Source organism: Scylla paramamosain, unplaced genomic scaffold (genome assembly GCF_035594125.1).
Source record: "Scylla paramamosain isolate STU-SP2022 unplaced genomic scaffold, ASM3559412v1 Contig1, whole genome shotgun sequence".
NCBI lineage: Eukaryota > Metazoa > Arthropoda > Malacostraca > Decapoda > Portunidae > Scylla > Scylla paramamosain.
Genome location: NW_026973666.1, coordinates 4,467,501 through 4,482,500, shown reverse-complemented (window position 1 = coordinate 4,482,500; position 15,000 = coordinate 4,467,501). Strand labels below are relative to the sequence as shown.

At 40.8% G+C, this 15,000-nt stretch overlaps 2 protein-coding genes across 11 annotated transcripts in view; one reads left to right on the top strand and one right to left on the bottom strand.

The window, feature by feature from the left end:
• Positions 1 to 1,651: 1,651 nt before the first annotated feature.
• On the bottom strand, positions 1,652 to 7,265 carry LOC135095642 (AN1-type zinc finger protein 1-like). Of its 10 annotated transcripts, none has more exons than XM_063996597.1 (7): positions 4,585 to 4,974; positions 4,469 to 4,515; positions 3,509 to 4,374; positions 3,136 to 3,246; positions 2,761 to 2,898; positions 2,351 to 2,551; positions 1,652 to 2,057 (listed from the first exon to the last, which is right to left on the bottom strand). In XM_063996597.1, the coding sequence occupies exons 3-7, from the start codon at positions 3,698 to 3,700 to the stop codon at positions 1,860 to 1,862; spliced, it is 840 nt and encodes a 279-aa protein (XP_063852667.1). In that variant the 5' UTR covers positions 3,701 to 4,374; positions 4,469 to 4,515; positions 4,585 to 4,974; the 3' UTR covers positions 1,652 to 1,859. The 10 variants fall into 10 exon arrangements, with proteins under 10 accessions (XP_063852667.1, XP_063852666.1, XP_063852669.1 ...); XM_063996596.1 differs by having other exon boundaries at positions 3,509 to 4,383; positions 4,479 to 4,515; XM_063996599.1 differs by lacking the exons at positions 4,469 to 4,515; positions 4,585 to 4,974 and adding an exon at positions 7,131 to 7,265 and having other exon boundaries at positions 3,509 to 3,703.
• Positions 7,266 to 7,934: 669 nt separating this feature from the next.
• Positions 7,935 to 15,000, top strand: part of LOC135095708 (mitochondrial DNA helicase-like) — a 17,952-nt gene continuing 10,886 nt past the window's right edge. The window contains exons 1-10 of the mRNA XM_063996720.1: positions 7,935 to 8,059; positions 8,887 to 9,023; positions 9,401 to 9,500; positions 11,006 to 11,161; positions 11,916 to 12,005; positions 12,176 to 12,283; positions 12,728 to 12,859; positions 13,320 to 13,449; positions 14,131 to 14,248; positions 14,618 to 14,744. Coding sequence (XP_063852790.1) covers positions 11,009 to 11,161; positions 11,916 to 12,005; positions 12,176 to 12,283; positions 12,728 to 12,859; positions 13,320 to 13,449; positions 14,131 to 14,248; positions 14,618 to 14,744 — 858 coding nt within the window. The 5' untranslated portion in view covers positions 7,935 to 8,059; positions 8,887 to 9,023; positions 9,401 to 9,500; positions 11,006 to 11,008. The remainder of the gene's footprint in view (positions 8,060 to 8,886; positions 9,024 to 9,400; positions 9,501 to 11,005; positions 11,162 to 11,915; positions 12,006 to 12,175; positions 12,284 to 12,727; positions 12,860 to 13,319; positions 13,450 to 14,130; positions 14,249 to 14,617; positions 14,745 to 15,000) is intronic.

The following is a 15,000-nucleotide window of genomic DNA, read 5'->3' as shown; positions in this document are numbered from 1 at the left end:
TTATTTTACTGACTTAATCTTCCTTTTTGTTGTTCTTCTTATCCTTTCTTCTTCTTGTTTTTATTTTACTAAGTCTTTCTTTCTTTCTTTCTTCCTTCTTCCTCTTCTTCTTTTTTATTTTACTAATTTAGTCTTCTTGTTTTTGTTGTTCTTCTTCTTGTTATTCTTTCTTCTTCTTCTTTATTTCATTAGCTTAATCTTCTTTTTGATGTTGTTCTTCTTGTTCTTGTTCTTCTTCTTCTTCTTGTTATCTTTACTAATTTAATCTATTTCTTGTTTTTTTTTCTTTTCTTCTTTCTTTTCTTCTTTTTTTTCTTTTCGTTCTTCTCTTTCTCCTAGTTTACTGTTTATCATATATTGCTGCTTTTCCTCTTCTTCTTCCTCTTCCTCTTCCTCTTCCTCTTCTCTCCTCCTTCTCCTTCTTTCAGCCAATCAAGGTTTCTATTTATTTATTTGTTTATTTATTTTTTTTCATGACAATATTATATTCATGGTATTTAAAATTCACCTTCTTTCTTCTTTCTCTTCATTTATTTACTATTTCTCGTCTTCCGTCTCTCTCTCTCTCTCTCTCTCTCTCTCTCTCTCTCTCTCTCTCTCTCTCTCTCTCTCTCTCTCTCTCTCTCTCTCTCTCTCTCTCTCTCTCTCGTAAAATTTAATGGAATTTCTCATCTGCAACAAGAAGATTCACAGATAATGCTTCAAAATGTCGAGATTACCTAACGAACTTCAATTTCACCCAAAGAAACAGTAAATAACAACGAAATTAACCCAAAAAATTACAAATAACATCTTTATAAACTCGTACATATTCCAGAAAGCTTTAGCAAATAAGTATATACGTTTTTTTTTATTCGTAAACATCATTGCAGACACAAAGGCGGTACTCGGTCACCCCGCCGCGGTACCTGGCTCACGTGACAACAAGACTCTTCCATTAATCTATCAAGTTTGGTATTTATGCGAATATTTGTGTGTGTTTTGTTGATTGGTGTACTGGTGTGTGTGTGTATGTGTGTGTGTGTGTTGATATATTTCTTTATTTTCTCTGTTTCTTTTCCTGCTTTATTTATTCAAGAGGGTGATGGAAGTGTTTGGTGTTAGTGTAGAATAATAAATAGTTATTTTTATTTATTTTATATATATTTTTTTTTCTATCATGTTTTCTTGCTATTTCTTCTCTTCTTATTCCTTCCTTCCTTCCTTTCTTCCTTAGCTCCTCTTTCTTCCTTCCTTCCTTTCCTCCATATACGGTAAATAAAAAATAGTTATTGTTATTATTATTATTATTATTAAAGACGATAATTCAGAACTTGATAATAATGATAAGAGATAAAGAAAGAACACACACACACACACACACGCACACGTAACAACAACAACATTCAGAGAGAGAGAGAGAGAGAGAGAGAGAGAGAGAGAGAGAGAGAGAGTAACTCCATTTCCCCCACCGCGCCTGTGCCCCGCCCACCCCGCCCACTTCGCTCCCGCCCACACGAGCCAAGGCGAATATTAAAACTATTTCTTTCCCTGAGAGAGAGAGAGAGAGAGAGAGAGAGAGAGAGAGAGAGAGAGAGAGAGAGAGAGGAAGTGTGTATGTGTAGTAGTAGTTATAGTAGTAGTAGTAGTTTCAGGACATTAATACATAAAAAATAGTTTAACATTTTATTTTTTTATTACAATAGTACGTGAGAGAGAGAGAGAGAGAGAGAGAGAGAGAGAGAGAGAGAGAGAGAGAGAGAGAGAGAGAGAGAAACATTACAAAAACAATAAAAATAATAAAAAAAAAAGACTAAAACATCCTCACACACCACCACCACCACCACCACCACCACCACCACCACCACCACACCACCACATCACACCCTATACTCAGCACAATTCACAAGACGCATCGTACCTTCCTCTACATATTCCATAACCACACTCTGCCCGTTAAACAGTGTGTCCCCCAGCGCGTCTGCAAGGGTCTGGTCAGTGGGGCCGATCAGCGAGCCACTACCTAGGTGAAAGAGGCGTAACTTGGAGGCCCCTAGGATGTTGTTCTTGTTCTCCAGCTGTTTAGAGAGAGAGAGAGAGAGAGAGAGAGAGAGAGAGAGAGAGAGAGAGAGAGAGAGAGAGAGAGAGAGAGAGAGAGAGAGAGAGAATTATCTTTGTTTTTTATCTTCCTTTTATTATTTGTGTGTGTCAGTACATTCCCTTCCTCCTTCTTCTTTCCTCCTCCTCCTCCTCTTCCTCCTCCATAACCAACAAACACACAAACACAACATGAAACAAACAAAATTTACGCTTAATTTAGCGAGTATATCTATCTGTGCTTACTTTAGCGAGTGTAGCTATCTGTGCTTACCTTAGCGAGTGTAGCAATGTCATCTATGGCCCTTCCTATTGTCCAGTGCTGGGAGACAAAGACTGGTATGGAGGAGGAGGAGGAGGAGGAGGAGGAGGAGGAGGAGGAGGGTTTAGGGAGGAAGATGAGAAGATAAAGTCGATTTTCTTGAGGTATATATTTGCATCCTACTGCTTTTTGCTTTAATTTCATGAGCTGGACCTGTTGAGAGAGAGAGAGAGAGAGAGAGAGAGAGAGAGAGAGAGAGAGAGAGAGAGAGAGAGAGAGAGAGAGAGAGAGAGAGACTTAATACACTTCACAAATAAAATAAAATAAAAAAACACTGAAAAAACACAAAAAAAAAAGCTGAATATTCAAGATCACACCCTTTAAACAACAACAACAACAACAACAACAACAACAACAACAACCTTGGCAGCTAGTTGGTCAGATTTCCTTCCCTGTTTCTTGCCTACACTCATTCTGTCAGCCAATCCCTTGATGTGCGCTGCTGTTTCAACCTGTTTGCTGTTGTCTGGCTGTGTGAGGGCTGGGCAGTTGTGGTCAGGCTGTGGAGGAGGAGGAGGAGGAGGAGGAGGAGGAGGAGGAGGAGGAGGAGGGGTATACAAGTTAATATATAAAAATAAGTAAAATGGAATAGATAAATAGAGAGATAGGTTGAAATGCCGTAAGTTAATCTCTCTCTCTCTCTCTCTCTCTCTCTCTCTCTCTCTCTCTCTCTCTCATTAATTTTATATCTTATACTATTAATTCTTCTTCCTCCTCCTCCTCCTCCTCCTCCTCACCTGGTGTCGATGGGCTAGGCAGAAGTTCCCTCCACACTTGGGGCACAGTATGGGGGTCAGCTCCCCCCCTCGGCAGCCCCCCACCTGGCAGGGGTGACGAGAAATGGGTACCTGTAAAAGTAGACAGATTATATTACAAATTATATTACATTACATAATTATATACGTTTGTTATTATTATTTTTATTTCTTCTTGTTTCTCCTTCTCTTCCTCTAAACCCTAAAAAAATATATCAATAATCTTCTCTTCCTCTTCTTCCTTGTATCAAAACATCACTAATCTCTTTTCTCCTCCTCCTCTTCATCTTTAAAACCAAAACAAACTCAAAATACTTATAAAAACAACAAAAAAAACATTAAAAACATCGCTAACCTTCTCTTTCCCTTCCTCCTCCTCTTCTTCCTTCTTCTTCTCCCTCGTTTCCTCCGCAGGGCAGTGGTGGGAGGCAGGCAGGCTGTGTTCCTTGCAGTAATCACCCCCACAGCCTGCACAGCTTATTGGCAGGAAGTCCAGTTGTTTGCAGGTCACCACAGCGCAGCGTTTGCCCAAATTAGGGAGTTCCATTTTCTGTTTGGTTGTTTTGGTTAGGTTAAGTGAGTGTTTGTTTGTTCGTTTGTTTGTTTCTCCTGTTTTGTTTGTGTTTTGTTTGGTCTGGTTAGGTTTTGTTAAGCGAGTGTGTATTTTTTTTCATGTTATGTTTATCCCTGCACCAGTCAGTCAGTCAGCCAGTCAGCCAGTCAGCCAGCCAATCAGCCAGTCAGTCACCCAGCCAGTCAGTCAGTCAGTCACCCAGCCAGTCAGTCAGTCAGCCAGCCAGTCAGTCACCCAGCCAGCCAGTCAGTCACCCAGCCAGCCAGCCAGTCAGCCAGCCAGTCAGCCAGCCAGTCAGTCAGGCACCAGCTACCCTAAACACACCCTGACCACGCATCCACTCAGTCAGTCAGTCACTAACAAGCCTAACCCACACAATACAAATAAACCTAACCTGTATATTAGTCAGTCAGTTGGTCAGTCAACGTAACCCAGCTAGCCAGGATTAATGAACTCTTTATAAGCACTTACGAGAAAGAACAGGATTAAAAAGGATGGGGTTTGCAAATTTCTCGTCAGTGTTTGGGGCGGTTAGTAATTTAAAAAAGGCGTGCCCAGGTAAAAATGATTAATTAGGCATTTAATTGCAGTCTAACCTAACACCTGCCCACCTTGCCAACCAGTCACTCAAACGCATAAAGTCTAACCTAATTAACCTAACCACACAATCATTAACAAATTCTTTTTAACTTAACCTAACCAACTAAACACAATTAATCAGTCAGTCTCTTACAGTCTAACCTAACTTAACCTAACCACACTCATCAACATATTCTTTTCAACTTAACCTAACCAACTAAACAGCCTAACCTAACTTAACCTAACCACACTCATCAACATATTCTTTTCTACTTAACCTAACCAACTAAACACTAATCAGTCAGTCAGTCAGTCTCTTACAGCCTAAACTAACTTAACCACACACACACTCATTAATTTGCCCCTTACATTCTAACCTACCCTACCCAAACTAAATCTATCCTACTTTACCCTACCCTAACCTAACCTAACCTACCCTAACCTACCCTAACCTAACCTAACCTACCCTAACCTAACCTAACCTAACCAACCCCTCAGTTTGAAGCGTTCTGGCCCTGCGCGTCAGTGAGATTAGTAAGCATTAGGTCAACTAGGTAGGTCATTCTAACCTACCCTACCCAAACTAAATCTATCCTACTTTACCCTACCCTAACCTAACCTACCCTACCCTAACCTACCCTAACCTAACCTAACCTAACCAACCCCTCAGTTTGAAGCGTTCTGGCCCTGCGCGTCAGTGAGATTAGTAAGCATTAGGTCACCCCACTTGTGTTCCTGTTGTCTCAGTGTCTGGTTGGGCGTGGCGGCATCAGGTTCAGGGTCCGGCAGCTCCTGAACTGGCACCGCAATGTCATCACTCGGCAAGCGGTCAACCAGCCAGGCCGTGTCAACCAGGCCGAGCAGCTTCCCATCAAATTGAACCTGTGAGTCCATTGATAGTTGCCAGGTTGATCGGCTAGTCTTAATTGGGCTGTTAGGGCCTCGTCTGATTGGTAGGGTCCTGGTTGAGTCTTGATTCGGTTGATTTGGCCGTGGTTTGGTTGGGTTAGGTTATCTGGGGGGGGAGAGTCGCGTTAAGGGGTTTCCGAGGCTACCTGGGGGTGTTCGGGTGTGTGGTTCGGTGTCTTGTTCTGTTTTAATTGGGGTTTGTGTGATTATGTGGTGTTTTGGTGTGTTTGGTGGTGTTTTTTTTAATATTTGGTTTGTTCTTCTGTTTGTTCTTCTCTCTTATTTATTTATGTGTGTTTTTTTGGTATTGTTTTGGTTTGTGTGTGTTTTTTTTGCGTTTTGGGGAAGTTTCGGTGTTTTTTTGGTGTTTGTTTAATATTTGGGTATTCTAATGCATTTTTTCGTTTTTTTCCTGTTTTATTTGGGTTTTGGGTGTTTTTCTGGTGTTTTAGCAAGGGTTCTGTTTTATTTCATTATTTTTGGTGTTTTCTGTGTACGAGTATATCCTTGTTTGTTTTTTTGTAGTGAAGCATTTGGGTAAGTTTTCATATTTTTTTGGGTGTTTTTTGTGTTTTTCGTGTTTTTTGTGTGTTTGTGCGAGATTCTGACATTTCTTGTGAGGGGGGGAGGTGTTTGGGGGATGAGGGGGGGAGGGGGTGTCATCTGCGTGTGTGCGTGTGTCGTGGGGGGAGGGGAGGGAGGGAGTCGGACATTAACTTAACTACATCGTCTCTGTTAACCTATTTATTTAGTTATTAATCATATCTTGCCTGCAGAGAGAGAGAGAGAGAGAGAGAGAGAGAGAGAGAGAGAGAGAGTATGTCTATAGAAATGTACAACTGGCATCTCACAGCCCTACACATTTACTTAGCGTATCCACACCTGGCCACTGTGTCACTCCCCCCGGTGCCTGACAGCCCAGCACGCCCCGGATCCCAGTTCTTCATGAGTGCCGTATATCAAAGGTGTTTATTGATGTTTGTCGTGTTTTTTTACTGTTTTTTTTTTTGTGGTTAGATGTTTTAAATATCTAAATGACCACCTGCCTGATTGCCTGGTTAATTAATTGACTATTTCAGCTTGGTTTAGTGCCTGACTGACCGACTGACTGACTGACTGAATGCCAACCTCTCTCTCTCTCTCACACACACACACACACACACACACACACACACATATATATATACACGCACACACACTTACCTAATATACAAAACAAAATCATCTCAATCATATATTAAGTCAAGAAAACAAGTGTCTTATTTACCAGCCTTATTTCAGCTCTCTCACCTTATTTACTGGTACCAAGACGCCTTTCCCTGATTTTGCTACTTCTCCTGCCCCTCTCTGCCTGCTGTCGTCCTTCTATCTGCTCTATTTCCTTCGATTATTATTATTTTTATCTCCTTGTCTCCCTCCCGACCCGTGATCAGCTGTTTGTTTACATGGGAAGTGTTGCCAATACGCGGTGTATTCATTATTTTTTATTTATTTTTTTTTTTTTTTACATTATTTCGGCTTTTTATTTATTCATACTCGTAATATTTAGTTTTAACGTAACCCGCATGACGAAATATTAACAAATGAACTCTTCCGTGAAATGAAAACCCGCCAAAATTCAACTTTTTTAAAAATATAAACAAACTGATGATCCGGACGTCCGTATATATTAGCCATTATTTACTTTATTTCTCGTCACCATATGTCACCCGTGTCAGTGAATGGAGCCACATGACTATACTTTCATGTCCGCTGGTCAGACATAACCGTCACTGCCTAGTTTAAGTCTGAGGGAAGGTTTAAGAGGCCTGGGGTGAGCTGCGGCAGGCTGGCCCCTCACACCTCATACCCCTTTACTTCCCTCACACACATTAATACACTCATTACACACACTCATCCACCTACTGCCACTTACCTGTGCACAAATCACCCCAGTAGTCTGCTCCTCACACAAGAAAAACACTGTAAATTACGATAAATATTGACGAAGGCTGGAGTGGTGAACGTCCTGGACTGATGACGTCACGGCCGCCATGACGGCTATGCATGTAGATGCCTGTGATGCCAATACTATTTTATATATTTTCCTAGTATTTTTATTTCGGCTTCCAGATAAGTTTTTATGGTTTCTAAAAATATTTCATTATTTTTTAAGTGTTTTTCGTGCCTCTGTAGGCTTGATAATGCTGACTTTGCAGGGTTTTATAGCGCATATAGGGGTCGTTTTACTGGTGTATTTTTCATACCCTCTCCAACTAGCTTTTTTATTTAAGCTTCTATATAGGTTTTGATGGCTTCTAAAAATTGTTTATGATTTCTAAAATGTTTTAAATTTGTATTGAGACAGATATGAGGCCTTTAAAGTTGTTTGTTTCCCCGTTAAAAGTCGCTTTTTATACGTTTTATATTCATGATTTTTTTTTATTTCAGCTTGTAATTAACTTTTAACTATTTATAAAAATACTTCAGATTTTTTAAAGTGTTTTGCATACCTGTAAAGTAAAATTTGTGGGCTTTATAATTGTTTTTTATAATTTCAAAGTTCCAATGTTTTTTCATACCTTTCATTTCAAATTTCTTTATTATTCCTACAGCTTGGAATGTTTTGATATTACAGATATTAATTAAACTAATTATCAATTCAAAATATATAAAGCATTCCGGCCTAGCTCCTTTTTTTCGAGGGGTCATTTTCAAAATGAAATACCATTACGTAGCTACGTAAATATGTGACGTCATCAGCCGGGACATGGCGCCGGCCAGTCTGCTGTCTCTCAATATTTATCGTAATTTACAGTGTTTTTCTTGTGTGAGGAGCAGACTACTGGGGTGATTTGTGCACAGGTAAGTGGCAGTAGGTGGATGAGTGTGTGTAATGAGTGTATTAATGTGTGTGAGGGAAGTAAAGGGGGTATGAGGTGTGAGGGGCCAGCCTGCCGCAGCTCACCCCAGGCCTCTTAAACCTTCCCTCAGACTTAAACTAGGCAGTGACGGTTATGTCTGACCAGCGGACATGAAAGCATAGTCATGTGGCTCCATTCACTGCCACGGGTGACTTATGGTGACGATAAATAAAGTAAATAATGGCTAATATATACGGACGTCCGGATCACCAGTTTGTTTATATTTTTAAAAAGTTGAATTCCGGCAGGTTTTCATTTCACGGAAGAGTTCATTTGTTAATATCTTGTCGTGTGGGTTACCTTAGCACTAAATATTACCACTATGACGAGATGGAAAGGTGTGTGTGTGTGTGTGTGTGTGTGTGTGTGTGTGTGTGTGTGTGTGTGTTGCCCTGTTCTTCATTGTATTAATATTGATGCAGTGTGTGTGTGTATGTGTGTGTGTGTGTTTTGCCCTGTTCTTCACTGTATATATATATATTGATGCAGTGTGTGTGTGTGTGTGTGTGTGTGTGTGTGTTGATGCAGTTTGTGTGTGTGCGTGTGTGAGTGTGAGTATGTGTGTGTGTGTGTGTGTTTTGCCCTGTCTTTCCTTGTGTATATGTTGATGCTGTGTGTGTGTGTGTGTGTGTGTGTGTGTGTGTGTGTGTGTGTGTGTGTTGCCCTGTCTTTCATTGTATAGATGTTAATGCAGTATGTGTGTGTGTGTGTGTGTGTGTGTGTGTGTGTGTGTGTGCAACTCGGGCGTCACATGTTCCTTGTTTACAGTGACGTCATTAGCACATGGCGTCACCACCACCACCACCGCCGCCGTCAGCTGGTAGGGAAGGCCGGAGGAGAGGCTGAGTGACGGATAATCTGTGGCCACCTGTTGTTTACCTGCCAATAACTCACGACTCACAGTAGTAGGTGGTAATATGAGACCAGGCATGCTTAGAGACACCATTCAGGAATAAGTAACATTAAATACGTGGACTAGAATCGATAAATAAGCGAGTGGGAGGTGAAGATAAGAGGAATTCTCTCGGTAACTTTCTCAAATCTGTGTTGAGTAGATACCCGATCTTTTCTTTGCATTTATCTCCCGACAGAGACTAGGAGTGACTAATATAACCCTGAGAATACCGAGAGAGGATATACAGGGAGGTGTAGCTGAAAGAAGGAAGCTTAGAATACATAAATAAATGAGTGAGAAGCGAAAATATGAAGAGATGTGTAACCATGCTAATTCGGCCATTCAAGTGATAACCGCGTCATTATTATTATCGTTATCTTCCGACAGAGAGCGACATTGATCAACACAAGGCTGATAACACCAAGGTACACACCAGATCAAGAAGCAACACCAAGGAGGTCACTCACATCGCACTAAACAACGAGTGGTGAGTCAAAATGTTAATTTAAACTTTCATTTCTATAATTCGCTTTCCCGTCCATTTATTTTATTTATTTATTTATTTATTTTGTGATTATTGTTGTTTTGTTTATCTGTTTTGTTATGTTTGGGTATGTTTTTTTGTTTATTTATTCATTTAATCTGATAAGGTGTTTTTTTTTTGTTTTTTTTATTATTGTTGTTCTGTTTCTCTGTTTTTGTTATGTTTGGGTATGTTTTTTTTTTGTTTATTTATTTAATCTGATAAGGTGTTTTTTGTGTTTTTTATATGTATATTAAGTTTGAGAATACAAAATAATGATGAATATGTTAAATTAGACGAGTTTGGTTCTCTGGGCTGTACCTTAACTAAACCTAACCTAACCTGGTCTTAGTAACCCTTCCCTACACCACTCCTAACCCTTCCCTCACCAAATGTGGCCCTAACCTGACCTAAACTTAAGAAAAATAAATAAAATAAATAAATAAATAAATAAAATGACATAGAGAAATATATTGTGCCAAGTTTGCTGGTCACATGTTAAAATAGTAGATTAATTTGTTAGTTAAGAAAAAAAACAAAAAAGTATGAATAGATTTTGTTTTTTTTGGGCTTTTATTTATATTTATTACATTCAGGAATCAACAAAAGCTTACTGTAATGCATCTCTTGTTGTTTTACCACTATTTTCATGCTAACTGCTCGTTTAATCTTGTTAACTGCACACCTCCCCTCCTCCCACGGCCTCGCTGCACAACACTTTCTTCTTTCTCTCACCACTATTCTGTCCACCTCTCTAATGCAAGAGTTAACCAGTATTCTCAATCATTTGTTATCTCTTACCACTATTTTCACGCTAACTGCTCGTATAATCTTGCTAACTGCTCACCTCCCCTCCTCCCACGGCCTCGCTGCACAACACTTTCTTCTTTCTCTCACCACTATTCTGTCCACCTCTCTAATGCAAGAGTTAACCAGTATTCTCAATCATTCATTCCTTCTCTGGTAAACTCTGGAACTCCCTGCCTGCTTCTGTATTTCCACCTTCCTGTGACTTGAATTCCGTCAAGAGGGAGGTTTCAAGACACTTATCCTTCAATTTTTTACCACTGCTTTGGATTCTGTTTGGCGACCAGCATCTCGGTGGACCCTTTTTTATTTTTGTAGTGGATTATTGTTGCTTCTACAAAAAGAGAAATTGTACAAACCTAATCTAACTTAACCTAACCTAACTTAACTTAACCTAACTTAACCTAACCTAACTTAACTTTTTAACCAAACCTAACTTAACCTAACCTAATCTAACTTAACCTAACTTAACTTAACCTAACCTAACTTAACTTAACTTAACCTAACCTAACCCAACTTAACCTAACTTAACCTAACCTAACCTAACCTAACTTAACCCAACTTAACCTAACCTAACCTAACGTAACTTAACCTAATCTAACCTAACTTAACCTAACCTAACCTAACCTAACCTAACCTAACCTAACCTAATCTCCCGACAGACAATGCTGGAGATTATAATGATCGTGTACCAGTATGTGCTGCTGCTGTGTGACTTTGCTGCATTGCTGTGGCGGTGTGTGGTGTTGACCCTGACCGCAGTGTGGCGCACCATCAGCCCAGCACCACTAGCATCACTGGCGGGGGAAATCGTGCTGGTGAGTGGTGCGTCAGGTTAAGTGGGCAGTTTTGGGTAGGTTAGGGTAGGGTAGGGTAGGTGAGGTTTGGGTAGGGTTAGCGTAGAATAGGTTAAGTTAGGTTAGGTAAGGTTTGGGTAGGGTTGAGTTAAGTTAAGTTAGGTTTGGTAAGGTTAGGTTAGGTTTGGGTAGGTTAGGTTAGGTTAGGTTAAGATAGGTTAGGTGAGGTTTGGGTAGGTTAGGTTAGGTTAAGATAGGTTAGGTGAGTGTTGGGTAAGTTAGATTAGGTTAAGATAGGTTTGGTGAGGTTTGGGTAGGTTAGGTTAGGTTAAGATAGGTTAGGTTAGGTTTGGGTAGGTTAGGTTAGGTTAGGTTTTGGGAGGGCTGGACTTAGGTAGGCTATTGTGTTGGTAATAATTGTGAAGAAATGATAATGATGAGGATAATAATGGCAATAATGATGGTAATGAAAGAAGTGATTGATTTTTAGTGAGTGTTTAGTTAGTAATATTTATAATGGTGATAATGATAATGATAATAACAGTAATAATGATAATAACTTAGTGACAAATGATGAAGTACCTGTGTAATGATAATAATAATAATAATAATAATAATAATGACGTCAATAACACAGATTAGCAAAATAATATTGATAGACAAATAACTAAAAAAAAATAGTAATAAAACAAAAGACAACCATAGTTAAAATAAATAAATAAAAAAATAACCAAACCTGACCTGACCTGACCTGACCTGACCCGACTCATTACAGGTGACAGGGGCAGGACACGGCATCGGCAGGGAGCTTAGCCTACAGTTTGCAAGGCTCGGTGGAAGAGTGGTCTGTTTGGACGTCAACGAGGTAAGAGAGAGAGAGAGAGAGAGAGAGAGAGAGAGAGAGAGAGAGAGAGAGAGAGAGACTTAATTCCTTTTATGTATTGTGTGTATATTATTACTACTACTACTACTACTACTACTACTACTACTACTACTACTACTACTACTACTACTACTACTGCTATTATTCCGCAGGCAACAAACAGGAACACAAAGGAGGACATACTGAGAGAGGGTGGATCTGCGTGGGCGTTTAAGTGTGATGTTGGTAACAGAGATGAAGTGAAAAGTGTGTGTGCCAAGGTGAGAGAGAGAGAGAGTATTGTTTATTTATTTATTTATTGTTTTTATTGAGATTTTTGTTATTTATTTGTTGTTTTGCTTACGTTATTTGTATTGTTGATGTTATTTAGTCAACTTAACCTAACCTAACTTAACCTAATCAAACTTATCCTAACCTAACGTAACCAAACTTAACCTAACCTAACCTGATCTAACCTAACCTAACCTAACGTAACTTATTATTTATTTATTGTTTTTGATTGAGATTTTTGTTATTTATTTGTTGTTTGGTTTGTTATTTATTATTGATGTTATTTAGTCAACTTAACCTAACCTAACTTAACCTAATCAAACTTAACCTAACCTAACATACCCAAACCTAACCTAACCTAACCTAACCTAACCTAACTTAACCTAACCTAACCTTCCCAAACTTAACCTAACCTAACCCAAACGCACACGCAGGTCAGGCAGGAGGTCGGTGAGGTCACAGTGCTGGTCAACAATGCCGGGATCATGCCCTGCAAGCCATTCCTGCGACACACGGCAGACGAGGTCATCGATGTTTTTCGCGTCAACGTTTTCGCGCATTTTTGGGTCAGTGTTTGTTTGTTTGTTTGTTTGTTTGTTTTGTTTTTTTTGTAGGTTATTTGTTTGTCGTTTTTTTTTTTTTTTTTTTTTTTCATTATTGATATTAATTCGGTGCGTTTTAATTGGTGTTTATCTTTTTCATCACCTTTTTGCATGTTTGTTTTATGTTTGTGTGCGTTTTTCCTGATTTCTCGCTGTTATTCCCTCCCACGCTCTCTCTCTCTCTCTCCTACAGCATCTCATATCTTCATTTCTCACTTTTATCACCTCCTCCTCTCTTTCACTCTCTCTTAGCCCCTTCCTTCCCCTCTCAATGACTCTTTAACACTCCCAGACACTCCCATACAATCAATCTTTCGTATTTCTCACCTCAATTCCCTTTTACTCCCAAACCACTGATATCCTTCCACTTCTAGGCCCTCCCAGCCCCTCCCACTAACCCTCCTGTCTCTCCCCACCCTCACAGCTGGTGCAGGAGTGGCTACCCAGCTTCCTAGAGGCAGGGAGAGGCACCATTGTCGCCCTGTCGTCAATTGCAGGGCTGGTGGCGACTTCCAATTTAGCTCCTTATTGTGCTACGAAATTTGCTGTCAGAGGTGAGTGTGGGAGGGTGTGGTAGAGTAACAGGTGTGTGGGTGTGTGTGGGTGTGTCTGGGAGGGCCTGGGAAGGTGTAGAAGAGAGAGAGAGAGGGTGAAATGGAGGTGTGTGGTGTGGTTGGTGGTTAGGTTTGGTGGTGTTTGGGTGTGTTTTGGGGTGTTTTGAGTGTGTTTTGGGGTGTTTTGAGTGTGTTTTGGGGTGTTTTGAGTGTGTTTTGGGATGTTTTGAGGGTGTTTGAGTGTGTTTGGGTGTGTTTTGGGGTGTTTGAGTGTGTTTTGAGTGTGTTTTGGGGTGTTTTGAGTGTGTTTGGGTGTGTTTTGGGGTGTTTTGAGGGTGTTTGGGTGTGTTTTGGGGTGTTTGAGTGTGTTTTGAGTGTGTTTTGGGATGTGTTTATGTGTGTTTTGGGGCTGTTTGAGTGTGTTTGGGTGTGTTTCCCACTCCTTCCTACCCCTCCCTACCCCCTCCTCTCCCTCCCAACCCTCCTCCCTTCCTCCTCCCTCTTCCTTTCCCATTTCTACGCCTCCTAACTCTTTCCTTCCATTCTCAACGCCTTTCTTCCTCTCCCTACCCATCACTGACTCCCTCCCTTATCTCTTCTCTCCTTCCCAACCCCTCCCTGGTTCTCCCTAGTCCTCTCTACCCCCTCCCTAACTCTTCCCCCTCTCCCTCTCTCTGCCAGGGCTGATGGAGGGGCTGACGGAGGAACTGAGATACGCGAAACGGCATCCAAACATCCAGTTGACGTCTGTGTATCCGTTTGTCGTGGATACCGGCCTGGCCCAGCGCCCTCGGATCAGGTGACAGAGAGAGAGAGAGAGAGAGAGAGAGAAAGAGAGAGAGGTTTGTCTGTGTTTTGAGGATGTGTGTGTGTGTGTGTGTGAGAGAGAGAGAGAGAGAGAGAGAGAGAGAGAGGTTTGTCTGTTTTGAGAATGTGTATGTGTGTGTGAGAGAGAGAGAGAGAGAGAGAGAGAGAGAGAGAGAGAGAGAGAGAGAGAGAGAGAGAGAGAGAGAGAGATTAATGAAAGATTGTTTAAGGAATGATAAAATAAATAAATAAATGAATAATAATTGTAATATTTAGATACAAGACATAATGATAATATTTCTCCTCCTCCTCCTCCTCCTCCTCCTCCTCCTCCTTCTGCCCCATGACCTCCCTCCACCAGGTTCCCATCCCTCAACCCAGTGACCTCAGCCAGCCAATGTGCAGCGCTGGTCATCGAGGGGGTCAGGAGGGGAGAGGAAGTCATCTGCATACCTACCAAAGACTATTATGGGTCACTGGCTTGTCAAGTGAGTGTGTGTGTGTGTGTGTGTGTGTGTGTGTGTAGTGGAAGTTATTGGGGTTTTCAAGGCTGTTTTCATGGTTGTAGTAGCAGTGGGAGGGGAGAGGTGCAGGAAGGGAGGGGTCTGGGGAAGAAATAGGGTGTTTTTTGGGTGTTTTGGGGAGAAATAGGGTGTTTTTTGGGTGTTTTGAGGAAGAAATAGGGTGTTTTTGGGGGGTTTTGGGAAGAAATAGGATGTTTTTTGGGGTGTTGGGGTAGAGATA